We start from the raw sequence: 26,268 nt of genomic DNA, 5'->3' as shown, positions 1-26,268 counted from the left end.
TTCTATTTCTGCTAGTTCAAAGGAAGTCGTTCCAGGATTGGACTGAGAGATTCCCCCCCCCCAAAAAAAATTTAATAGCACTAAGACTCACAGGTTAAAACTCACAGGTCTTAATGTTATCAAAGCTGATGGGGGGGGGGGCTTTCTGTAGGTCTTAACCTACATATTTTAATTGTTTTATATCTGTATTATTTACCGTGCTCTAGCTTATAGATTTTAATTTCAACCTATGTATATTTACATGTTCTCTATCGCTGTATATTCCCATTATTTCTGGTCTGTGACCGTAATAAATTGATTCATTCATCCAGGACTCACAGGTCTTCCAATGAAACTTCGGTGCATGACATACAAAAGGGGATGTTTCACCTAACACAGCGCTGACTTGTGACATTCATTGCCATAAAGTTAGAGATGGCTTTTAACTTTAAGCTTCTCTGGTTGAGATCCTGATTGCGGCTTTCCTGTGTCATATCTAGTTTGACTCTTCTACTCGTTGCTTTAAACCTGCAATTGTGTTACAGTCTGAAGTTTATTCTCACACCTGCCTTTTTCTTTCTCGTGAAGAAAATTTTTATTTCCTCGAGGGTGCGCTTGATGCCCTGCTCTGTGGGAACAGCTCTGACGCAGGGTGAGTGAGATCTGTCCCGACCGCGGATCCCTCTTTGACAAGGGTAGACAACCTAAGGCCCAGGGGCTGGATGCGGCCCAATTGCCTTCTCAATCCAGCCCGTGGACGGCCCAGGAATCAGCGTGTTTTTACATGAGTAGAATTTGTCCTTTTATTTAATATGCATCTCTGGGTTATTTGTGGGGCCTGCCTAGTGTTTTTACATGAGTAGAATGTGTGCTTTTATTTAAAATGCATCTCTGGGTTATTTGTGGGGCATAGGAATTCGTTCATTCCCCTCCCCCCCAAAAAAATATAGTTCAGCCCACCACAAGGTCTGAGAGACAGTGGACTGGCCCACGGCTGAAAAAGCTTGCTGACCCCTGCTCTTTAATAATAATAATAATAATAATAAATTTTATTATTTAGAGTGGGAGTGGGGAGGAGATCTGTCTTCTAGTGACTCGACCATTTTAAATCAATGTGAAAACTGTGCTGATTTAAAGAATGGTGAGGTGGGGGGTGGAGTCCCTCAAACATGGCGCCCTCAAGATGTTTTTGATCTCCTTGAGACAATTGGGCACGCTGTTTGGGACTGATTTAGAATCCTGCAACATCTAGAGGGTACCACATCGGCTGGCTGTCACAGAGCGAGCCGGTCGATAAATCAACACAGTTCAAAGTTGCAGTTAACTCTGGATGAGCCAAAAGCACAATCTGGCGGAGTGTCAGGCCTAATGAACGCAGCCGCTCATTCCCTGTAGGTCTTATGGCATGAAACCAGTTGCTGAGACTAAAGGTCCCGCCTCCCCCTAAACCACTGAGCCTCTTGGGCTTGCCGATCAGAAGGTCAGCGGTTCAAATCCCTGCAATGGGGTGAGCTCCCGTCGCTCTGTCCCAGCTCCTGCCAATCTAGCAGTTCAAAAGCACGCCAGTGCAAGTAGATAAATAGGTACTGCTCTGGTGGGAAGGTAAACGGCATTTTCGTGCGCTCTGGCTTCCGTCACGGTGTCCTGTTGCGCCAGAAGTGGTTTAGTCATGCTGGCCTCACGACCCAGAAAGCTGTCGGTGGACAAACGCCGGCTCCCTCGGCCTGAAAGCGAGATGAGTGCCACAACCCCATAGTCGCCTTTGACTGGACTTAACCGCCCAGGGGTCCTTTACCTTTACCTTTTAGGTCTCCTGTTCTATGTCTAGCCCTGTTCTAATTCCAAGAGTCAATAGACCTGACAAGAGAGGAACCTGGTAGCTGGTTACTGTAATTCTCTGCTGGGGGAAAGTGTTGGATGACGGGCTGCTATGCAATTCTTAAAGCTGGCAACTCTATATTGAAGCGGGGGGGTGGGGTGTGGAATGTGGTTATTTCATGCCTGGGTTCTGCATGGATTTAGTAGGAACTTGATGCTGCTCTTATGACCTCTCCTTGCATGATGTCATTGCTGACATACTTCCCTCCCTCTTGTAGGCAATGCCCAGAAGGGTATCTCTGCATGAAAGCTGGCCGGAACCCAAACTACGGCTACACAAGCTATGATACCTTCAGCTGGGCCTTTCTCTCCCTGTTCCGTCTCATGACTCAAGACTACTGGGAGAACCTCTTTCAACTGGTAGGCCAAACTTACCGTATTTCCCCCCCCATAGGACGCACCGGCCCATAGGACGCATCAAGTTTTTTTGGGGGGAAATAAAGGGAGCTCTCCAGGCTTCAGCGAAAGCCTGCATCCGCCCCATAGGACGCACACACATTTCCCCTTCATTTTTGGAGGGGAAAAAGTGCGTCCTATAGGGCGAAAAATACAGTATGTTCTAAGAAAATGGGGACTTTGGGGCCGCATGTATGATCTAGTTAAGATTGGACCCTCAGGGTCTCTTCCAACTTTAAAGTTCTATGATTCTATATTCCGGAGAGCTTTGTTGTTCCATGGAAGCTCATTGGGGTTCCTTGGTGTTCACATGTAAGTATTGGATGCAATTCTAAGCCATGGTTTACCAGGCACGGGCAAATTGTGTCTGCTTTGCTGCTAGCATGAACTGGGAGGAAACAAACCATGTTTCCTCATTTAGCATCATATCCAAACCAGGGATCATGGCTTGTTATGGTCCCAACGAACCATGATCTGTAGCCAAGGTTTGTTCTTGGTTTACTGGTTACAGTTCGCTAGATCCTTGGTCTGGATCTGATGCTAGGCCAGAGATCATGGCTGTGGTTTACTTTGGTATGTGAACAAGGGCAGTAAGAAGATCACTAACAGCTGATAAACATTCCTGAAATAAACACCTTGCCCACCATGGCAGTCTTGTCTTTGCAATTTGGGTTTGCTGGAGAGTGTTGAGTGCATTCTGGGGGCACATCCTTAACTGAAGGGGGAAACCCAATAGGCTTGACCTGCGTTTTACACAAACTGTGTGTGCACTCTAATAAAACATTCCCCTTCACTATAATCCTCCACAGGGTTTCCTTGGATGACAGATTGATTGGGGGGAAAGTTCCTGGATGTAGAGAGAGTTTGGAAGAATGTACCATGGGCAAATAATTTTCCACCTGGCAAACGGCATGTGGGGAAATGGTTAAACCCAGTGGTGGTGTCAGGGCAAGACTTTGAGTTAAACGTCCGGGGCTGAATTATCAGAATGAACGGCAACGTCTCCAATCGCAGCAGGACTCGCTTGCCACATTTCAAAACAAGTGGAGTAATATATTACCTATAAAGAGGAAATCAGTAAAAGGAGTGTCTCCACCCCCATTGTTCAGCCTGGACACTGAGGTCTAGCTCCGAGGGCCTTCTGGCAGTTCCCTCATTGCGAGAAGTGAGGTTACAGGGAACCAGGCAGAGGGCCTTCTTGGTTGTGGCACCTGCCCTGTGGAATGCCCTCCCATCAGATGTCAAGGAAATAAACAACTGTCTGACTTTTAGAAGACATCTGAAGGCAGCCCTGTTTAGGGAAGTTTTTAATGTTTGATGTTTTATCGTCTTTTTAATATTCTGTTGGGAGCCGCCCAGAGTGGCTGGGGAAACCCAGCCAGATGGGCAGGGTATAAATAATAATAATTTACTATTTATACCCTGCCCATCTGGCTGGGCTTCCCCAGCCACTCTGGGCAGCCTCCAACAAAATATTAAAATACAGTTGTTGTTGTTGTTGTTGTTACTGGTCAAATCCATCACACCACCAACACCATGGCCCTGACCTGAATCTTGGGCTGCTTTTTACAGAAATGTAAGCAGGCAAGAGATCCAGTGACAGCCTCGTCCAGTTTAGTCCCCGGTCCCAGAACGATATTTTCAAATGCTAAGGAAACATGTGATGTAGCAACACGCAGAGGTGCCCTTGAGCATACACAGAAAGCAAAAGCCTGTATCTGAAGGTAGAGATGAGGGGTCCTTCAGTAGAAATGGTGACAGGACGCTCTTCTTCTTCCCCATAGACCTTGCGAGCGGCTGGGAAAACGTACATGATCTTTTTCGTCCTGATCATATTCTTGGGATCCTTCTACCTCATCAACCTGATCCTGGCTGTGGTAGCGATGGCTTATGCCGAGCAGAACGATGCAACTCTGCTGGAGGAGCAGGAGAAAGAGGCAGAGTTCCAGCAGATGGTGGAGCAGCTGAAAAAGCACCAGGAGGAGCAACAAAGGCTGGTTGGTGGCTTTTTGATGGTATTCCTTTACTCTGCCTCGCTCAGTTCCGAAAGCTCTGAGTGCGCCAATACTGTTCTGCATTTTCCCTTTCTCAGGTGATTCAGGCAATGTAGAAATAAGATTGGGGTTTGGCTTTTGCTGCCCAACTCCCCAAGGGACTAAGTCATGGGTAGGCAACCTAAGGCCCGGGGGCCGGATCCAGCCCAATCACCTAAATCCGGCCTGCAGACAGTCCTGGAATCAACATGTTTTTACATGAGTAGAATGTGTCCTTTTATTTAAAATGCATCTCTGGGTTATTTGTGGGGCCTGTCTGGGTTTTTACTTGAGTAGATTATATGCTTTTATTTAAAATGCATCTCTGGGTTATTTGTGGGGCATAGGAATTCGTTCATTCCCCCCCCAAAAAAAATATAGTTCTGCCCCTCCCCCAAGGTCTGAGGGACAGTGGAACAGCCCCCGCTGAAAAAGTTTGTGGACCTCTGGACGAAGTCCATCACTGGTCAGAGATGGATGGATGGAAGCAGGATCCAGAGAAAGCAAGGCAGAACTTTATTTTTCTGTTGGTATAAGAATTCCCTCCCCTTCCTTGCAAGGAGGTAAGAGAGACCCAGAACAAAAGTGTGCAAGACCCTTTAAAGACTATTGAAATTGCCCACCCCTTAGCCAAGGAACACCTACAAAGTATCCAGGTGCTTTTATTAAGCAGATTTGCAAGTGAAAAGACAATGGGAATTTCCACCCTCCCTTCCCCACAGGTTGGCGGGGTTTCATAGAATCATAGAATCATAGAATCATAGAGTTGGAAGAGACCACAAGGGCCATCGAGTCCAACCCCCTGCCAAGCAGGAAACACCATCAGAGCACTCCTGACATATGGTTGTCAAGCCTCTGCTTAAAGACCTCCAAAGAAGGAGACTCCACCACACTCCTTGGCAGCAAATTCCACTGTCGAATAGCTCTTACTGTCAGGAAGTTCTTCCTAATGTTTAGGTGGAATCTTCTTTCTTGTAGTTTGGATCCATTGCTCCGTGTCCGCTTCTCTGGAGCAGCAGAAAACCACCTTTCTCCCTCCTCTATGCGACATCCTTTTATATATTTGAACATGGCTATCATATCACCCCTTAACCTCCTCTTCTCCAGGCTAAACATGCCCAGCTCCCTTAGCCGTTCCTCATAAGGCATCGTTTCCAGGCCTTTGACCATTTTGGTTGCCCTCCTCTGGACACGTTCCAGTTTGTCAGTGTCCTTCTTGAACTGTGGTGCCCAGAACTGGACACAGTACTCCAGGTGAGGTCTGACCAGAGCAGAATACAGTGGCACTATTACTTCCTACTTCCTACAGTGGCCACTATTACTTCCTACTTCCTACTTTGTGGCACCAAGCGGGAGGGGGGTGCCTCCCACCTGCTTGGGCTGACCTTTGACCCGCCCTCGGCCAGGGAGGACAATGGACGGCGGATGGGGGGTGGGGCTAAGGCCAAAGAAAAGAGGCTGACCCCTTTGTCCAAGCCTCACGTGGTTTTCTTCCTTCTGGGATTCCCATTTCCTTCCTTCCTCCTACTGCAGAAGACTATTTGAGGTCATTTTGGGAGAGTCAAAATGGCCTCAGGATTGTTCTGGTTGTTGTTTCGGTCGTAGAGTGCACCCTAATTTTTTACAACACAGGGCAACCCGTGATAGGGTTCATTTCTTTTTGTACAAGAGAATGGGCTCATCTGCACTTCAACTATGGTCTGTGTTTTATTCTGTTTGTTGTCAGCCCCCTCCATATTCCTTATCAGGGGGTTCAGCACCCCCCCCCTATTTTGAGGGGGCAGAGGAGGCCAAACGGCCAAGCGAGGTTGCACTGGCCTATACAACAACATTGCCTGACTGGGGGGGGGGGGCGGGCAGTTCCTGGAAATAAGACTCACTTTTTCCCTCCTAAAAAGTAAGGGGGAAAGTGTGTGCATCTTATGGAGTGAATGCAGGCTGCGCAGCTATCCCCGAAGCCAGAACAGCAAGAGGGATTGCTGCTTTCACTGCACAGCGATCCCTCTTGCAGTTCTGGCTTCTGAGATTCAGAATCCCCCCCCCCCGTTTTCCTCCTCCAAAAACTAGGTGCGTCTTATGGTCTGGTGCATCTTATAGAGCAAAAAATACGGTACAGTGGTGCCTCGCAAGACGAAAAGAATCCGTTCTGTGATTCTCTTCGTCTAGCGGTTTTTCCGTCTTGCAAAGCAAGCCCATTGACAGATTAGCGGATTAGTGCTATTAGCGCTTTTAGCGTCTTATCGGCTTATCGGATCAGCTGATAAGCGGCTTAGCGGCTTAGAAAAAGGGGGAAAAGGAAAAAAACCCCGCAGGAACTCGCAAGACATTTTCGTCTTGCAAAGCAAGCCCATAGGAGATTCGTTTTGCGAAGCACCTCCAAAACGGAAAGCTCTTTCGTCTAGCGAGTTTTCCGTCTTGCGAGGCATTCATCTTGCGGGGCACCACTGTACATCTCAGGTGTCAAAGGCCAAGTTAAAAAGGTCCTTTGGGGGGATAATTTCAGGGAACTTGTGCATGTTGGCTAAAATCCCTCTGCCTGCATGCTGCTAGGAATTGAATTGGGAGTTGCTTTATTTGCTCCCCCCCCAAAAAAAGAAACCCCGAACATAATGTTGAACATGCTAGAATATCTTCTTTTTCCAGCTGGCTTTTGCCAGCTAGTATTAAGAAGGCATGGGCGATTCTCAATGACAGTGGAGAGTATCATGTTTGAATGGGTTTTGTTTCTTTTGTCGGTTTCTTTGTTTGGTTGACTTGCTTGGTTCAAAGAGAATGAAGCATCCGGAGACGATTCTATTTGCAGAGGGCTTGGTTTGCCAGCTTGTCCTTTAACCATTTTAGTTGTACATCCTTCCAAGCCGTCAGCGCAGGGTGGAGTAACAGAAGTTCAGCTGCCGCTGCCGGGGAGCCTGGAGCAGGATGCTATGAGCCAGCAGTTTGCCAGTCCATTCCTGAGCTGTGACGCAGCCCCCTAGCCTCCTTGTTTACTGACAGCATAAATATATCTTGCCGTCAGCAAGACTTGCCTCTCGCTTCCTGGAGCTGCTTAAAACCAAACAGATATAGAAAGTCTACTTCTTCCCGTCAGTCCCGAGCAAATGAAACACTTGGAGTGGAAAAGCCGAGGGGAGAAAACTGCACCCTGAAAAAGCACATAATGCCAGGGACTTTTTTACACTGCCGGTGGTGTGGTTTGATCGGAGTGTATGCTTCATGGTGGCAGAGTGGGCACAGCAGCAGAAGATGGGGAAGCAGTGACTTTTCTGCACTCCATTGAATCCCTCTAAATTGGGCATAACTTCCTGCCAACTTTGGGGGCGTGGGTGCGATTGGAAGGTCCATACAGTTAAAAAGGCCTGTATAGTTAAAGCTATGGTTTTCCCAGTAGTGATGTATGGAAGTGAGAGCTGGACCATAAAGAAGGCTGATCGCCAAAGAATTGATGCTTTTGAATTATGGTGCTGACTCTTGGGAGTCCCATGGACTGCAAGAAGATCAAACCGATCCATTCTGAAGGAAATCAGCCCTGAGTGCTCACTGGAAGGACAGATCCTGAAGCTGAGGCTCCAATACTTTGGCCACCTCATGAGAAGAGAAGACTCCCTGGAAAAGACCCTGATGTTGGGAAAGACGGAGGGCACAAGGAGAAGGGGACGACAGAGGAAGAGATGGTTGGACAGTGTTCTCGAAGCTACCAGCATGAATTTGACCAAACTGCGGGAGGCAGTGGAAGACGGGAGTGCCTGGCGTGCTCTGGTCCATGGGGTCACGAAGAGTTGGACACGACTAAACGACTAAACAACAATGTGTGTGATTGGGGTCTGATGGGGGTATACTATATGGCATATAGCGACTCCTCCCAGTTTGGCACTTGTCTCTGCCCTGTTTCGGTTCCCCTGCCTGTGGAGTTGCACAGCGCAGCTGATTCACTGACATGGACTTCTGCTGGTGCCTTTGCGGCGTTGCAGATCTCCAGTGGCAGAGGCATATCTTAAGATGCACAAGTGTATTACAGCAGCAGGGGTGCCAGGTATAAGGAGCGCAAGGGGCTCCAGCCTCCCCCCCCCCATATCGAGGGGGTCGCCATCCTCTGCTGCCGTGTGTCTTCCACATGCCCCAGCCTCCACCCACCAGCCTGGAAGCCCAGGAGCCGGGCAGTGGCTGGGACGAGCGAGGGCGATCTTTGCCTTTCTTATTCCCAGCCTCTGTCCAGGAGCCTAGGAGTTGGAGGGCGGCTGGGGTGAACAAGCGTGAAGATCGCCCTCTGTGCTTCCCAGGCAGTGTCATGTGACCTGTCATGTGACCGCACCTGCTCGATGTGGGGGGCACGTCGGCGCCCCTGTGCTGCAAGGCTTTTGCACTCATCTTAGGCTAATACGTTCTACAGGACTTTGAAACAAAATCTTATACAGTGGTAAAGGTAAAGGGACCCCTGACCATTAGGTCCAGTCGTGGCCGACTCTGGGGTTGTGGCGCTTATCTCGCTTTATTGGCCAAGGCGTACAGCTTCCGGGTCATGTGGCCAGCATGACTAAGCCGCTTCTGGCGAACCAGAGCAGTGCTATGGCTTCTTTAGCCCTGCGCAGCCTCTCCCAGCAGGGAGAGGTTGCGTGGAGCTAAAGAGGAAGCCAAAACAGCCAGCGCGATCCATCCCGCTGGCTGCCTTGGCTTGTGACATAGCCGTGCGCAACCCCTCCGGCAGGGAGAGTTTGCACGCAGCCTGTATGCTGCTCTTAGGGGCTGGGGGGGGGGGAAATAAGATTTTTTTTCCTTATTTCCTCCCCTAAAAACTAGGTGCGCCCTATGGTCCGGGGGGCCCTATGGAGCGAAAAATACGGTAAATCAGAGCAAACATCAAACCCCCAAACTGACATTTGCTCCGATTCAGCTTTAAAGAGCAGGTTTTCACGGAGAAAGCTCAAGGCAACCCCCCCCCCACTTGCACACGGAACCTTAAAATGAGGGACAGGCCTTTGCCCAGAAAGTGCAGCGGAAAAGTCAGTTGGATGAGCACTTAGGGGGCTGCAAGTTTCGAAGGATGTTTCAGTTTGCTTATCATATCGGAAAGAGCAAAGTTTGTAGCTTTGCCTTTAAATGCAAACTGAATCAAACTCCACTCTCAACCCCAGTCATATCACATCCATTTGCTCCTTTTTGATCCCTGTGTCCTGCGCTAGCTGCTCTTCTGGCCTTGAATGTCCTCGTCTCTTTTTTTGTTTTTTTAAAAGCATCTACAAGAGAAGGCATTTCAGGCATCTCAGAGTTTGTAACAGGCTCCTGCCCTGCCAGCTGCTTCCGCCCACTTGACCCCGAGCCACCCATACAAATCTAATTTTCGGGTTGTGCAAATAGGCAGTTGTCCGTGTGTGTGTGTGTGTAGAATGGTGTCGCGTATTGTGGCCTTGTGCTTCTAATCTAAACATTCGGAAGTGGATTTTCTATTTCCAGACAGCGAATATCTTCTCGGGAGGGGGACTTGGCTTGAAACGAACACCATATATAGTTCAAGTCTTAACAGGACTCCGGGCTGATTTCAATACCTACGGGGTCCAGCCCCTTTTTTGATAAAAAGATATAATTTGTGAAATAAAACAAGGGAATTAAACAATGACGGGAAAACAGTGTGGATCTGGGGATAAGCAAATAGTCAATTTTGGTTTCTCTCGGTTTCTTATTTTCCGTTTCATCACAATTCTACATCAATTTGTGATTTTTTTATAACCCTGTACCTTCTTCCAGAAGGCAGAAGCTGAAGGAGATCATTTCCGGGGTGCGCACTATCCTGCGCTATCTCTGCAGCTTTCTTATGGCACCTGGAAGCATAGATTTGATCCGAGGTGGGAAGAGTGCACCCACTCTTAGTTCAACATAACTGAGCCCAGTCTGTGCTGGGTACCTCCAATAAATCATTATATATACAGTGGTGCCCCGCAAGACGAATGCCTCGCAAGACAGAAAACTCGCTAGACGAAAGAGTTTTCCGTTTTGGAGGTGCTTCGCAAAACGAATTTCCTATGGGCTTGCTTCGCAAGACGACAATGTCTTGCGAGTTCCTGCTGGTTTTTTCCCCCTTTCCCCCCTTTTTCTAAGCCGCTAAGCCGCTTATCAGCTGATCCAATCAGCAGATAAGCCGCTAATAGCGCTAATCCGCTAATCCGTCAATGGGCTTGCTTCGCAAGATGAAAAAACCGCTAGACGAAGAGAATCACAGAACGGATTCTTTTCGTCTTGCGAGGCACCACTGTATATATGGCAATACTCTTCACCCAGATCTCTGGTTTCTTCACAGCTTCAAGAGCAAGCAGCAAACAGCAGTTCCGCAGAGAGCGTTATTGTGGAGAAAAAGAAGACGGGGGAGTCCGATCAAGAGGCGCCTAGTGATCAAGATGGGCCAAAAGACTGCAACGGCCGCGTCATCCCACGCCTGGTGCTGGACCGCTCAGCCACAATAGACGAGGTGTGTTGTCTGCACAGGAGGAATAGAAGGGCCCTTGACAAGGGCAAAGAGACGAGGGCATTCCCCTTCCTCCCTGATGCTCCCTGGAAAGGTCTGGAGGGTGGCAACACAAGAACAGGCCTTTTCTGCAATGGATCCCCGTTTATGGGGTGCTCTCCCACCAACAGTTCACCTGGCACCTTCATTATGTACGGATTTTTCGCTTCATAAGACAGACTTTTTTCCTCCTAAAAAGTAAGGGGAAATATCTGTGCGTGTTATGAAGCGAATGCTGCGCGGAGGAGGGACGGATGGGAGCCTTGGCTCCCGTGCTTCCATTCTCCGCAGCTCGCTTTAAAGCAGCAAAGTGGGACAGGAGCCGCTTACACGGGTGTAAAGCCAGGACAGCGGGAGCCGTGTAATCCCTCCGCCCCCACCCTCAACTGCCGCATTGGGATGGGAGGGCGTGTGCGCGCCACCCCCTTGGGACGACGCTCGCATGGGCGATGTCCCACGTCCCCACAGGCGACGTGCCGCCATGCAAGACCCTCCCTCTGCCACTGGTCTTGCCGGGACAGTAGTGCCTTCCTTTGCACAAGTGTGAAATTTGAAGGGTGGCTGTGATTTGGTCCTTGTGTTGTGTACGAAGGTGTGAATTACAGTGGTGCCCCGCAAGACGAATGCCTCGCAAGACGGAAAACTCGCTAGACGAAAGAGTTTTCTGTTTTGGAGGTGCTTCGCAAAACGAATCTCCTATGGGCTTGCTTCGTAAGACGACAATGTCTTGCGAGTTCCTGCAGGGTTTTCCCCCCTTTCCCCCCCTTTTTCTAAGCCGCTAAGCCGCTTATCAGCTGATCCTAAAAGCCGCTAAAAGCCGCTAATAGCGCTAATCCGCTAATCCGTCAATGGGCTTGCTTTGCAAGACGGAAAAACCGCTAGACGAAGAGAATCACAGAACGGATTCTTTTCGTCTTGCAAGGCACCACTGTAGGTAGGTTTGACTTTAAATGGGAATTGAATCAGATTCCTCCCTCATTCCTCCCTCATATGAAAGCCCCCAGAGCTCTCTGCAATGAACAAAATGGAAGGAAGTCCCACTTCTATTGGCTTTATAAAATTAATTGTGTAGGGCCAAACCATACAATCCTTAGACCTAAGGGACTCAATGTGGGAAGCTCATATATTTTCATTGCCTGCCCCCCTTACTAGGGGATAAAGTCTCTCTTCGTTTGTTAATGACAATTAATGCCACTGTTGACTGCTGTTCACTTTACATGGTTGAAATATTATTCTGATATACCGGTAGTTTATTAAATATTTAGTACAACATTTGATTCAGAATATTTTTTTCCTTGTTTTCCTCCTCTAAAAACTAGGTGCACCTTTTGGTCAGGTGAGTCTTATGGAGCGAAAAATATGGTATTTTGGGTACCAGATGGAAACGTTCCTCTTCAACTTGGTCTTTGGCTTACTGATATTCTACAGGCTTTTAAATGTGTTTTTGGGAGAGGGGTTATTGTTTTGCTGTTTTTGTTTGAACTATTCACCGTATTTTTCGCTCTATAGGACGCACCGCACCATAGGAGGGGAAAAAAATTACCCCCCTCTCTAGGCAGCGCCCCTTCAGCGAAGCAGTAGGAGAAACGGAGCCCCTTCCATTTCTCCTCCCACTTCTCTGAAGGGGCGCTGTGCAGGGAGGGAAAACTGTGCAGCGCCTCTCCAGCGAAGCGAAACCTGGAAAGCAAGATGGATTGGTGTGCACTGACCCCTCTCGCTCTCCAGGCTTCAAGCAGCTATCTGCAAGCCTTCGGAGCACGGCGGGAACTCCTGCTGCGCTCCGAAGGCTTGCGGATAGCTGCCTGAAGCCCCCTGGGAGCAGCGGGAGTTCCTGCTGTGCTTTGGGGGCTTCAGGCGGCTTCAGCGAAAGCAAAGCGATGCCTCCGGAGCATGGGGGGAGCTCTCCCTCTGCGCTTCGGAGGCTTCTCATTGCTATTGCTGAAGCCAAGGAGCCTGCATTCGCTCCATAAGACACACACATATTTACCCTTAATTTTTGGAGGGGGGGAAGTGTGTCTTATAGAGCGAAAAATACAGCATTTGTGCTTTTACCTTGTATTTTTATCTCGTGAATCTCCCTGAGATCTTGTGGTGAAGGGCAATCATCATCATCATCATCATCATCATTATTAACAGCAGCAGCAGCAATATTGAGGAGCTTGGGGGTGGGTGGGAATGAATTACAAGTTGAATGTGAAAGGAGAATGGGAGAAGAAATTACAGGAGATGGGTGGAAAAACTTTGAGAGGCATTTGGAGGTGGGAAGGGAAAATATGAAAGAAAAATGCCTCTGGGTGAGCACATTCTACCCAAAAATGCGGGTGCTGCGCCATGATACGTCCAAAGTAAATGTGTGTACCTAGCTTGAGAAAAACTGTGCTATGGAACTCCTTGCCACAAGGCAAACATGTGACAAGGAATTTAGCAATTTCCAAAAATAGGTTAGATATCCGTAGAAAGCGATCCCAGTAATCGGCCATTGGTTTTGCCAAGCTCTGACACTGCGTTCCACCAATTTTTTGAGTGGCTTGTGGACCTCCATCATTTTCAGCTGTCGCAAGTGGGACCTGGAGGCAGAAGGTGTGAGATACCCTGCGCTAAATCTTCCTTGTTTCCCTGTTGCAGTCAGATACAGCGGAGGAGCACGAGAAGTCTGACCACAACCACCTCCAAGTAGGAAACCAAGAAGGGACAGGCATGAATAAACGAGCAGAAAGTGCCCTCAGCATAGTCTCCAACACACTGGAAGGTAAATTCTGCTGTGACTTTGGGTAGAGCTGGATTGTTTCTGGCATTTCTGAAGGAGCGTCTCCACCTCCATCGTTCTACCCGGACACTGAGGTCCAGCACCGAGGGCCTTCTGGCAGTTCCCTCATTGCGAGAAGCCAAGTTACAGGGAACCAGGCAGAGGGCCTTCTCGGTAGTGGCGCCTTCCCTGTGGAACACCCTCCCACCAGATGTCAAAGAGAACAACAACTACCAGGCTTTTAGAAGACATCTGAAGGCAGCCCTGTTTCGGGAAGCTTTTAATGTTTGATGTATTATAGTATTTTAATATTCTTTTGGAAGCCGCCCAGAGTGGCTGGGGAAGCCCAGCCAGATGGGTGGGGTATAAATAATATATTATTATTATTATTATTATTATTATTATTATTATTATTATTATTATGAAAAACAACAACAAAGATCATTGCATATTATAATGATCATTTTTATCATTATATCATTTTTAATATTGTGAATTGTTGTGAACTAAGCAAGAACAGGGATTGCATGAGCCGTTAAATAAATACAAATTGCCGTATTTTTCCATGTGTAAGACTAGGTTTTTTCCCTAAAAAATAAAGTCAAAAGTTTGGGGGTGTCTTATACACGGATACATCTCCTCCCATTTTCTTAAATTCCTTGTTGATTTTTTGCTTTCAGAACTGGAAGAGGCGCACCAGAAATGTCCGCCGTGGTGGTACAAGTTTGCCCACGCGGTCCTCGTGTGGAATTGCTGCCCACTCTGGGTGAAGATGAAGAACATAATCAAGCTCATTGTCATGGACCCTTTTGTTGATCTGGGGATCACCATCTGCATTGTCCTCAACACCGTCTTCATGGCCATGGAACACTACCCCATGACAGACGAATTCAACAATGTTTTGAATGTGGGGAACCTGGTAGGAGAACCACAAGCCCTCTGTGTTTTAGATAGATAGATAGATAGATAGATAGATAGATAGATAGATAGATAGATAGATGATAGATAGATAGATAGATAGATAGATAGATAGATTTATTAAGTTTTCTGTTTCACAATTTAAAATACTCAATTTACATCCTTAAGACATCAGTGACTTCCCTCCTGCTCCTCTTTCCATGGTTCATTTTACATATCATAAATCCCTGCGTATTTTACAAAAACTATACCATTCAGTATTCCATTATCGCATCCATCAAAACTTGTTTACACTGTCGAATTTATCTTAATGCTGCCAGTGTTTTCAACTGTACACAATTATTTCCCATATATTCCGTAAACATTTCCCACTCTTCTTTAAACGTACGTTCTTCTTGTTCTATATGTTAAGTCTGCAAGTTGTGCATATTCTGTCAGATTAAGATGCCATTCTTCTTTTGTTGAGACCTCACTTGTTTTCCATTTTTGGGTTAACAAAACATGGGCCGCAGTAGTGGCACGCATAAATAGCCTTTTTTGACACCTTGGAATTTCAAGCTGAATTATCCCCAACAGAAAGGACTCTGGGTTTTCTGGGGGGGAAAGGGGGTGGCGCTGTGGGTTAAACGACAGAGCCTAGGGCTTGCTGATCAGAAGGTTGGCGCTTCGAATCACCGCGACGGGGTGAGCTCCTGCCAACGTAGCAGTTTGAAAGCACGTCAAAATGCAAGTAGATAAATAGGTACCATTCTGGCGGGAAGGAAAACGGTGTTTCCTTTCGCTGCTCTGGTTCGCCAGAAGCAGCTTAGTCATGCTGGCCATGTGACCCGGAAGCTGTATGCTGGCTCCCTCGGCCAACAAAGCGAGATGAGCGCCGCAACCCCAGAGTCATCCGCGACGACCTAATGATCAGGGGTCCCTTTACCTTTACCTTTATACTTTTCTAATCACAAGCCCTCTGTTCTTCATTCTGTGACTTGATGCCAGCTAGCTTCAGTAGATGACCCTGATGCACTGTGGCTTGAGAGAGGGACAGAGTCCAAATGTGGGTCCTTGCTGCCCTACTCATAATTTGACAATTTATATCGTTTTTGCCCAGCAATTATTCCCCCTAAAGCTCAACAAATCCAACTTTTTTCAGTCCACAAAGTTTTAATCGGGCTGAGCTAAAGGTGCCACTCTGTACCATTTCTGGGTAATTAAATGAAGGGGGCATTTTACAGGGGGAGGCCTGTTCCACCCCCTCACCAAAGCCCAATAAGTAATGCAACAGGATGACAGTGTTTCTGTTACGGTGGCCATCAAATGGTCTCTCCCAATTCATTGAAATAAGTTGCTGAATTTTGGAACCCGCTCCCTCCTGGCTCAACTTTGAACTGAAACTTCCTTGTGGAGAACCGTCATCTGTCTGTTTTATCCCCAGTATAAAGAGTAAAATAAATATTGAAACATTCAATATGTTAACACAGGGGTAGGGAGCCTATGGACCTCCAAATATTTGTTGGACTACAATTCCCATCATCCCTGACCATTGGCAATGTTGGCTGGGTTTAACAGAATCTGGAGGGCAGCAGATTCCCATCCCTGCATTAACAGCACAGTTCTACTCAGAAGTAAGTCCCACTGAGTTCCCACTGAGTTCTTAACTGCCAGGTGGTAACTTCAGACTAGTTAATATTTAGGGGCTTCCTGTTTTGCACTAAAGTCCTCTGATAACTCTTGGCATACAATCCCCCACTGTGTTTCTAGAGCTGGGCCTGCAGCCAGCTTCTAACAGCTCGTAGGAAACACAGTGGGCATGTTTTGTCCTATTAATCCCCTTGTATTTCCTTGACGAAACCCAACCCCAGGCAAGCGTGCTGGTTTCTGGGGCATTTGCCAGGTCCCAGATAGGCTGCCAAGTTATTAATGCTCTGCCAACACTGGAAGGTAGAATCCAGACACAATAATCTTGATATTATTAACGCAGTGCCATTGATGCACATGGCAGGTCATCGGGTAGCGCAAGCAAAAGGCAGGTCCCTAATATGAGTGTTAAAAAAGACAACAATGGACAGAAGGAGAAAGGAAGAAAGACTTAGGTAAGGAGGTTGAGGGCTCATTCACACCTAGGCAGCATGGGTCCAAGCTATTTTCCACTCGTCCCGTGAGCTTTTGCCCTTCCCCTCCCACGTTCCCCTGGAAAACCTGCTCTTTGGTGCTAAATTGGAACAAATGGCCATCTGCGGAAAACCCACATGCTGTCTGCTGCAATTCAGCGCTAAACCGCAGGTTTCCCCAAAGGAAAGCATTGGGGCAAACAAAAATATGGATGAGCCTTCAGAGGATGAATATGCACAGATGCAGTTGTATATATATTTAGGGTAAGCCTCTGTAGGGTATGAGAACTAATGGGATTAGGATGAAAGCTTCTCGGAAAAAATAGTGATGAATTAGCAGCATCAAGGAAGCTATTGTGGAATTAACAAAGAGACACTCTGACACCATGTGGAGTTAACAGGGAGCCTGCCCTGTTGGGATGAAAGGGAAAGCTAGTGGGTTTAGGTCCTTGCCCAATTACCACCTCATCTCCTTGGTGTTTGTGCAACTAAATCCCACATCAATAAAGCACAAAGAAATTCAAAGTCTTGTCCAAGCGAGGGGAATAAAGGAACACAAACTCTGGCAAAAGGAATATGTTAGCTGACAATAAAAGAGGTAAGAATGTAATACAAGAACACCTTTGCTAAAAGGTTTAGGCCAAGCAACAATAAAAAATATTTAAATATTGTCAGTAGCAATTCCCTGGAAATTGTTGGTAGAAATAGCAGAAGGCATGCTAAAGGAAGTGAGGAAAAGTGCAAAGAGGCCGAATTAATTATCTGCTTCTGCTTCAATCTGTGGGAAATGTGGAGCAATTATCTGAGCTTTCCAGGGTCATCTATCATTGGCGCAATAGCCCTGCATTCATTGGACAGAAATTGTGGAAAGGAACGTATTTGTAGCTAGAAGAGCAGCAAACATATAGCCTCGTGTTCCCTCCGTCATTCTTCATGCAAGGGAGGGTATTTCTTCGTCTTTTTTCAAAGAACAAACACTACTCCAACACGGTTGAATATGATAAATGCTGTAACCAAATACTGGGAGAAATATAATGTGAATTGCTTGTTGACACACAAAGGGTGCTTGCTTCCCTCACCTCACCCTTGTTAGAGTGCTAGCTTATACAGTGCTACCTCAGAAGTCGGAAGGAATCCGTTCCGGAAGTCCGTTCGACTTCCAAAACGTTCGGAAACCAAGGCGCGGCTTCCGGTTGGCTGCAGGAAGGTCCTGCAGCCAATCGGAAGCTGCAGAAGCCATGTCAGATGTTCGGGTTCCAAAGAAGGCTCAAAAACCAGAACAATCAATTCTGGTTTTTGATTGGGAACCGAAACGTTCGACTCCCAAGGCGTTTGAAAACCAAGGTACGACTGTGCTCGTGACCTGAGCTCAGGGTTGGGTGGCCCTGACATCACTCACCCCAGGTTGCCAGCAGGATCCAAGATCCCAAAGGCACTGCCCATCACGTGGGCTGCTTGGGTCATGATCAGACTTACTGCCATACCAATCCATCTCATCTTCCACAAGCCCCAAAGTTGTGGCCTGTGGGATGTAAACACAGGAGCAGTCAATGACAACATTCCTAGAGTGTACATGTTAGAACATGGGAAGGGATGTCAGTCCAGCAAGCAGGTAAACTTCCTGGGGACGGACTTCCTCCACATGTGACCAGAGGTGGGTGTGGCCTCACCTGTGCAGGTAAATGATAAAAGCACAGGGCAGGCAGACATCTCTCTCTCTCTGCCATTTTCCTTCGATGAGGAAACATCTAAGGATGCCCTCTTGGCTCCCAGCCAAGAGAGGAGATAAGGACTATCTTGCTACAAGATAGATTCTAAATGTATGTAACCTTTTTAAGCCTGTCTGCCTTCTGGGATCATATTGTGAACAGAACATGAGTAAACTCTTTTATACTTTTATAAAGACTGTGTTGTGTCTTGTATTTTAAGAGGGAACAAAAGGGGAAATTACCAGAGTAATCATTATAGAGGCTCTAGCGAACCTGTGCACACGTTACCGTTGCGAACTTAAAGGGGAATGTCTATAAACTCTGCTGATATTTTGGGAACTTGTTAGCACAAGTTGGATAAGGATATAATCCCACAATATATCCTCTCCTGCACCCCAGAACATTCTCACATGGCCTAGTTTAAACCCCCCCCTTTTAATTTTTTTTATTCAAAATTAAAACAAAACATATTATCCAGAAACATATCATCCTTATTTTTTTCCCCATTTTTCCTCCCTCCCCCCACCCACCCACCCACCCACCCAAAACCCACCCACCCCCACCTCCCGGCTTCCCTCAGTTCCAGTCTTTGATTTCTCTCAGAATGCTGTTTCCTGCATGTTACAAAGTTGTATACTATTTAGCTGATTATTATCAAGAAAAAGTTTGTGAATGTTTATTCAAAGCCAGCCAAGGAGTCCGGTTCGCTTTGTTGCGTCTTCAAATACTTTGTAAAGGGTTCCCATTCATCTTTAAAGTCACAGTTATCCTGGTCCCGTAGCTTGTATGTCAGTTTTGCCAGTTCTGCATAGTCCATCAATTTTACTTGCCATGATTCTTTAGTTGGGGTTTCTTCAGTCTTCCATCCTTGCGCTATTAGAACTCTCGCGGTCGTTGTCGCATACATGAAGACTGTTTGGCTTTCTTTTCTCCTCTGCCTCTTGTCCGTGGAACAGCTGACTTGGCCCGCCTCTCACCGTGTCCTCTTTCTCATGGCACTTCCTCGCAGGTCTTCACGGGGATATTCACTGCAGAGATGGTGCTGAAGCTGATTGCTCTGGACCCCTACGATTACTTCCAGGTTGGGTGGAACATCTTTGACAGCATCATCGTCACTCTCAGCTTGGTTGAGCTCGGCCTCGCCAACGTCCAGGGCCTGTCTGTGCTACGCTCCTTCCGTCTGGTAGGTGACTTTGTTATGTCATCCTGTATCCCTGCGGCTTCTTTCTGAAGCAGGGCCAATATTTTCCTCCCACCCCGGGCAGAGCGGGGGCGAGGCGTCCCTGTGCTATTTTGGAAGGTGCCACAAGCCAGCTCGCCAGCGCTTGCGCAGAAAACTGACCAGTGCCAGAGACAGCCTCACAGGCTGAAATGTCTGTGCTGAGTGCCTGTTGATTTCTTCCTGGTTGCCTAATCCAGTGTTTTTCAACCACTGTTCCGCGGCACACTAGTGTGCCGCGAGATGTTGCCTGGTGTGCTGTGGGAAAAATTAAAAAATTCGAAAGATTTTTTTTTTTTAAAAAAAGCCAAATTTTCGATTGGGGCGCCGTCCCCGGAGGGAGGCGGGCGAGTCGGGCGGCGAGAGGCGGGGCGGCAGCGGCGAGGAGAGGCCGCCCAGCACGGGGCTCTCGCCGTCTGCCTGCCTGGCTGCCTGCGAGCTCAGCGGGCAGCGCCTCCGTCCGCAGCGCCCGCCTCGCGGCTCTCATTCCCTGCCCCTGCCAAAGCTCACCCAGCCAAGCTGCGCTCTCCTTCCTGCCTCGCTTTGCTGCCTCCTCCCCCCCCACCCCCAAAGCTTGGAGGTTCCCCGGCGCCGACCCGCAGGTTTGACCCCCTTCTCACACCTGTTCGCGCTCCTTGCACGGAATGGGGCGGATGGGGAGGAACGGGGCTCGCCGCTGCCTCCGCTCGCCCTCCCCCCCTCTGCCGGCGGTCCCGCGATTCTTGGCTTTTTGGTGGTTGGCACAGAAGGAAGGCAAGGGGGAGGGGAAAAAATTGAAACTTACACTTTCGTGCGTCCCTCCCGGCGTGACGCTGCGCACTGACGTCACGGGGCTGTAATGGTGGTGTGCCTCGAGATTTTTTTCATGAAACAAGTGTGCCTTTGCCCAAAAAGGTTGGGAAACACTGGCCTAATCCACCTTTAAGGTAGAGCAGGCTTCCTCAACCTCAGCCCTCCAGATGTTTTGAGACTACAGTTCCCATCATCCCTGACCGCTGGTCCTGCTAGCTAGGGATCATGGGAGTTGTAGGCCAAAAACATCTGGAGGGCTGAGGTTGAGGAAACCTAGAGCGACTCTACCAAGACACTGGTGATGTTGACAAGGAAGCATGTGCCATTGCAGCCATCAGGGCTAGCTAGTCTACTATTTGCTGTGCAAATTTGGCCTTGCAAGAATATCAACTGTATTTTGTTCAGAGAATAGCCAGCTTCTAATCCTTTGGGTTTTACAGCATGGGTTTGTGTGTGTGCATATCCTCCAATGAAAATAGGGACGACCTATTCAATAACAATAACAACAACAACAGCAACAACAACAACAACAACAACAACAACATTATAATAATATTACTATTTTTTCGTTATTTTATGATTTTTATTAAATTTTCTGTTTTACTATTTTGAATGCTCATTTAAACATCCTTAAAATATCAGAGACTTCTTCTCTTTCCACGGTTCATTTTGCATATCATAAATCCCTGCGTATTTTACATAAACCATTCAGTATTCCGTTATTACATCCATCAAAACTTATTTACACTGTTGAATTTATCTTAATGCTGCCAACTTTTTCAAGTGAATTTACCCCCATATATTCAATAAACATTTTCCAATCTTCTCTAAATGTTTGTTCTTCTTGTGCATATTCCACCCAGTCAGATGGGAGGGTTTAAATAGTAATATTATATATGCACAGTAATATTACTATTTAAACCCTCCCATCTGACTGGGTTGCCCCAGCCTTTCTGGGCGGCTTCCAACAGATATAAAAACATAATATAACATTAAACATTTTTTAAAATCCCCCCAGAGGGCTGCCTTCAGATGGACTGAGGTTGGATAACTCTATACCCTCCAACATTTCTCTGATAGAGACATCCTGCCACACCCTCCAACATTTCTCTAATGGAAATAGGGATGTCCTAAGGAAAAGCAGGACATTCCTGGATCAAATCAGAAACTGGGATGGCATCTGTAAATCCAGGAGAGTCCCTGGAAAATAGGGACACTTGGAGGATATAGAACTAGATCTTGACATCCCACAACCCCAGTGTTAGAAACTGAGATATGAAAGCTAGGATCTAAATGGTCCCTTAAACCTAGGTTATGAGCGCAACAACGGAAAGCCTAGGTGCAAAAGCCAGAGCCTACAGGCCTCCCACCTTAGCTATAAAGAGGAGTAGAAATGTTACGTCTGCTAGGTGAGGTTCAAGTATTTATAGACAAATTAAAGTTAACAACACAAGGCTTTGGCTGAAGCACTCCAAGTCTGGAGGGTGGGAACGGGCTTTCAGTACAACAACTTGCAGATGATCAGCTCTAGATCTCTGTTAAGTTACCTCGGGTTAAGTACTTAATTCGTTCCGGAGGTCCGTTCTTAACCTGAAACTGTTCTTAACCTGAAGCACCACTTTAGCTAATGGGGCCTCCCACTGCCGCTGCGCTGCTGCCACGCAGTTTCTGTTCTCATCCTGAAGCAAAGTACTTAACCCGAGGTACTATTTCTGGGTTAGCAGAGTCTTTAACCTGAAGCGTCTGTAACCTGAAGCGTATGTAACCCGAGGTACCACTGTATGTCCTAAGCATTAAGGCAAGGATTGGGAAACTGTGGCCCTCTAGATGTTGTTGGACGGCAGCTCCCATCGTCTATGGCAGCCTTTCTCAACCTGTGGGTCCCCAGAGGTTGTTGAACTACAACTCCCATCATCCTTAGCTAGCAAGGCCAGAGCTCAGGGATGATGGGCGTTGTAGTCCAACAACATCTGGGGACCCACAGGTTGAGAACCACTGGTCTATGGTCATTGATGGGGCTGATGGGAGTTGGATTCCCAACATTTGTGGGTCCACAGGTCCTGAATTCCTGCACTGGTGCCTGCATCTTGTGTCTAGCAGCTGAGATTTCCAGGGGCTAAGCAGGATTCCTCTTGCTTCCGCAGATGAGAGTCTTCAAGCTCGCCAAATCCTGGCCAACGCTCAACATGCTGATCAAGATCATTGGCAACTCGGTGGGTGCCCTGGGCAACCTCACCCTCGTGCTGGCCATCATCGTTTTCATCTTTGCCGTGGTGGGGATGCAGTTGTTCGGGAAGAGCTACACCGAGTGCGTCTGCAAGATCAGCAGCGACTGCACGCTGCCGCGCTGGCACATGCACGACTTTTTCCACTCCTTCCTGATCGTCTTCCGCATCCTCTGCGGGGAGTGGATCGAGACCATGTGGGACTGCATGGAAGTGGCGGGGCAGACCTTGTGCCTCATTGTCTTCATGATGGTCATGGTCATTGGGAACCTGGTGGTGAGTAGTAACTAGGAAATAATAACGATACAATAATCTTTATTGTCATTGTCCCATACAGAACAACAAAATTGAAAAAATCTACATCAGACATTCAAAAACCAACAAGCCTGCTATCCCAGCCATCCCAACCTGGCTAGCCCCCTAAAAACTCTGACCCCTTATTTTTAAATACAATATACTCCCATAGAGACTCCTTAAAGGTAAAGGTAAAGGGACCCCTGACCATTAGGTCCAGTCATGGCCGACTCTGGGATTGCTGCGCTCATCTCGCTTTACTGGCCGAGGGAGCCGGCGTACAGCTTCCGGGTCATGTGGCCAGCATGACTAAGCCGCTTCTGGTGAACCAGAGCAGCCCACGGAAACGCCGTTTACCTCCCCGCCGGAGCGGTACCTATTTATCTACTTGCACTTTGAGATGCTTTCGAACTTCTAGGTTGGCAGGAGCTGGGACCGAGCAATGGGAGCTCACCCCATCGCGGGGATTCGAACCGCCGATCTTCTGATCGGCAAGTCCTAGGCTCTGTGGTTTAACCCACAGCGCCACCCACGTCCCAGAGACTCCTTACACTATGTTTAAAACCAAAATCGCATTTGGATAGAAACTGTTTCTCAGCCCTAGTCTTTATAACCCTGTACCTTCTTCCAGAAGGCAGAAGCTGAAAGAGATCATTTCCAGGGTGTGCACTATCCTGCACTATCTCTGCAGCTTTCTTATGGCACCTGGAAGCGTAGATTTGATCCAAGGTGGGAAGAGTGCACCCAATTATTCTCTCCGCAGTCTTTACAACCCTGGACAGCATTGTTTTTTCCCCTGGCCGTGCAGCTCCCAAACCACACACATAGACCATAAGTTAATACACTCTCAACAGTATAATGGTAAAATGCCATCAACAGGTCCTTTGGGAGGGCCTAAGTGTTTGGGGGACCTGCACGGTCAGACAGGCACTTCTCACTGCAAATCGAATCTTTCCATTTGAGAGGTCCCCAATGCCACATAAGCAGGGAGTACACAATAAAGATGGCCGGGGATGAGTGGAAAGCAATTCCACTTGCCTTCACCATGATCCTGTCATCCAGCTCTGTGTCACTTGGCTTTGCTTGACACTTTTTTCGTGGCCCTTCAGCCCTTTCTGAAACCATGCCAGCTTTCCAGAAAAACCTACGGTTCTTTTTTATAGATATAAATCTTTTTTATTGAGTTTTACACTGCAAATTTAAATTCAAACATTAAACATCAACATCATTTAGGATTCCCTGAAACTTTTGACTCCCCTCCGCCCTTCCACAGTTACCATTTTCAATCTCTTTCAACTGCTTCACTTATTTTCTCTGTTTTTCTTAAATAATCCATTTTTACCTTAATTTTTAGTACTTTACAAGCGTTACTCAAATCCTGCCAAAGTTTTTAGTTGTTTACAGTGTTCTCTTAAATACATTGTGAATTTTCCCCATTCCTTCTTAAAGTTCTTCTCTTCCTGGTTTCTGATTTTCCCTGTCATTTTCGCCATTTCGGCATCGTCCATCATCTTCATCAACCATTCATCTCTGGTCAGGACTTTATCTTCTTTCCATCTCTGGGCCACTGGTATCCACGCTGCTGCCGTCGCAGACATAAATTATCATTTCTGCTCCTTTGGTATCTCTATACCTAAAATTCCTAATAAAAAAGCCTCTGTTTTTTCCACAAACATTATTTTAAACATTTCTTTCAACTCATTGTATACCATTTCCCAGAATGCTTTTGTTATCTTGCACGTCCACCACATGTGGCAGAATGTGCCTTCTTTCTCCTTACATTTCCAACATACATTTGAAGCCGTTCTATACATCTTTGCTAATTTTATAGGTGTGAAATACCACCGATACATCATTTTCATATAGTTCTCCTTCAGCGAAATGCCTACAGTTCTTAATCCGTGTTTAGGACTTAGTCCTGGTGCAGAGGCAGATTTCGGAGAACGCGACTGGTTTGCCCACACTGGGTGCTGTGCCTAGAGGGTACCACAATAATGACATAGATCAGAAGGCGAAAGGTGGGGGGGACGCCAAATTTTAGTGTCATCCAAGGCACTGCTTAAATTTGAAAGCCCAAAGTCTGCTCCTGCCTCGTGTTAGTGAGAGAGTGTGGGGATGAGACCTGGCAGACCCAGCCACAAATTAAGCCCTTTTCATCAAACCCTCTGTTATGTGCTGAGTTGAATAGGATCCAAAATGCAGCAGTCTGATTGGTCCTAGAACAATAGGATCCAAAGTGCAGCAGTCTGATTGGTCCTAGAACAATGCAGCAGTATGATTGGTCTGCAGGAGCCACCCAATCCAGCTCCAGATGGAAGTGAATACACAACCTGATTGGCCAACAGGAGAATTCCGGAATTAGCCAATCACGTGCAGCCCATTGTGTAAATAATGTATATAAAGCAGATACTTTGGGGAAACTTTCATTCCTCCTCACCACTATGAGCTGAATAAAGAGCATGAAATCCAGTCTCAACTCTGAGTATATTTCACCCTCCCTCTCCTTGACATGGGGCTTCCTGATCAAGGAAGAATATGAGCTGGGACATAGACATCTAGACTAATATTCAAGCTGGTGCACTGCTTTCTGTCCTTTCGCTTCACAGGCCATTTCCTTCCTCTGCTCTGAAGAGTAAGGTTTCCCTCATTTTATTTCATTCGAAGGCTAAGGCTGGGAAAGAATCCCAAACCCACCCGAAGTGTGGAAGCTTTTGTCACCCGCAGGCCACTCGCTCTCTGAATTGAGGAGCTTTGAAGGTTTCAGGAATTCCTGGCGGCTGGGCCTCCGAGGACTGACAGCTTGCTTAGGGTCCCTTAATCTTGAAGGAATTTGCTGAGAAAGTGATATGTGCAGGGGAGCCTTTCACGGTCATTGAACGGGATGACCTGGGATGAAGGCTACAGCTATAGGATATAATAAAAGGGAGCACCTCTGGAAATTAAACCAGCGCAATACTAAATGGGTCGTGAGTCAGCGGCTCCTTTGCCAGGAGTAATGTGTTTATCATTAACACTGGAAGTGTATACAGTCTACCTTGGAAGTCAAACAGCTTCGTTCCCGAACGTTTTGTCTCCTGAACGCCGCCATCCTGGAAGCAGTTGTTCCGGTTTGCGAACTATTTTTGGAAGCCAACTGTTTGACGGGGCTTCCACAGCTTCCGATTGGCTGTAGGCGCTTCCTGCAGCCAATCAGCAGCCGCGCTTTAGTCTCTGAACGTTTTGGAAGTCGAATAGACTTCCAGAACGGATTCCCTTTGACTTCCAGGGTACGACTGTACTTTATTTTGACCAAACAAAGTCTTCTAGAGCAAAATATACAATGGGAGGCTTAGTTTGATCAGAATCTTGTATACACTTCCAGAGTTAACGCTAAATACACTACTTCTGGTAAATGAGCCACTAAATTTGTGTCCCAGGCTTTTTAGACTTGTCTAGTGACGCGGGTGGCGCTGTGGGTTAAACCACAGAGCCTAGGACTTGCCGATCA

At 47.3% G+C, this 26,268-nt stretch overlaps 1 protein-coding gene across 4 annotated transcripts in view; it reads left to right on the top strand.

The window, feature by feature from the left end:
- SCN4A (sodium voltage-gated channel alpha subunit 4) overlaps window positions 1-26,268 on the top strand; it is a 98,064-nt gene that overhangs the window by 37,347 nt on the left and 34,449 nt on the right. For all 4 annotated transcript variants that reach the window (XM_081166012.1, XM_081166014.1, XM_081166011.1 and 1 more), the window contains exons 8-15: window positions 568-631; window positions 2,076-2,217; window positions 4,038-4,250; window positions 10,576-10,743; window positions 13,405-13,528; window positions 14,206-14,444; window positions 19,261-19,434; window positions 22,407-22,763. In XM_081166012.1, coding sequence (XP_081022138.1) covers window positions 568-631; window positions 2,076-2,217; window positions 4,038-4,250; window positions 10,576-10,743; window positions 13,405-13,528; window positions 14,206-14,444; window positions 19,261-19,434; window positions 22,407-22,763 — 1,481 coding nt within the window. The remainder of the gene's footprint in view (window positions 1-567; window positions 632-2,075; window positions 2,218-4,037; window positions 4,251-10,575; window positions 10,744-13,404; window positions 13,529-14,205; window positions 14,445-19,260; window positions 19,435-22,406; window positions 22,764-26,268) is intronic.

This window comes from Podarcis bocagei (genome assembly GCF_964188305.1).
Source record: "Podarcis bocagei genome assembly, chromosome: 13".
NCBI classification, from domain to species: Eukaryota; Metazoa; Chordata; class Lepidosauria; order Squamata; family Lacertidae; genus Podarcis; species Podarcis bocagei.
The sequence above is the reverse complement of the archived record's forward strand: the minus strand, read 5'-3'. Positions and strand labels throughout refer to the sequence as shown.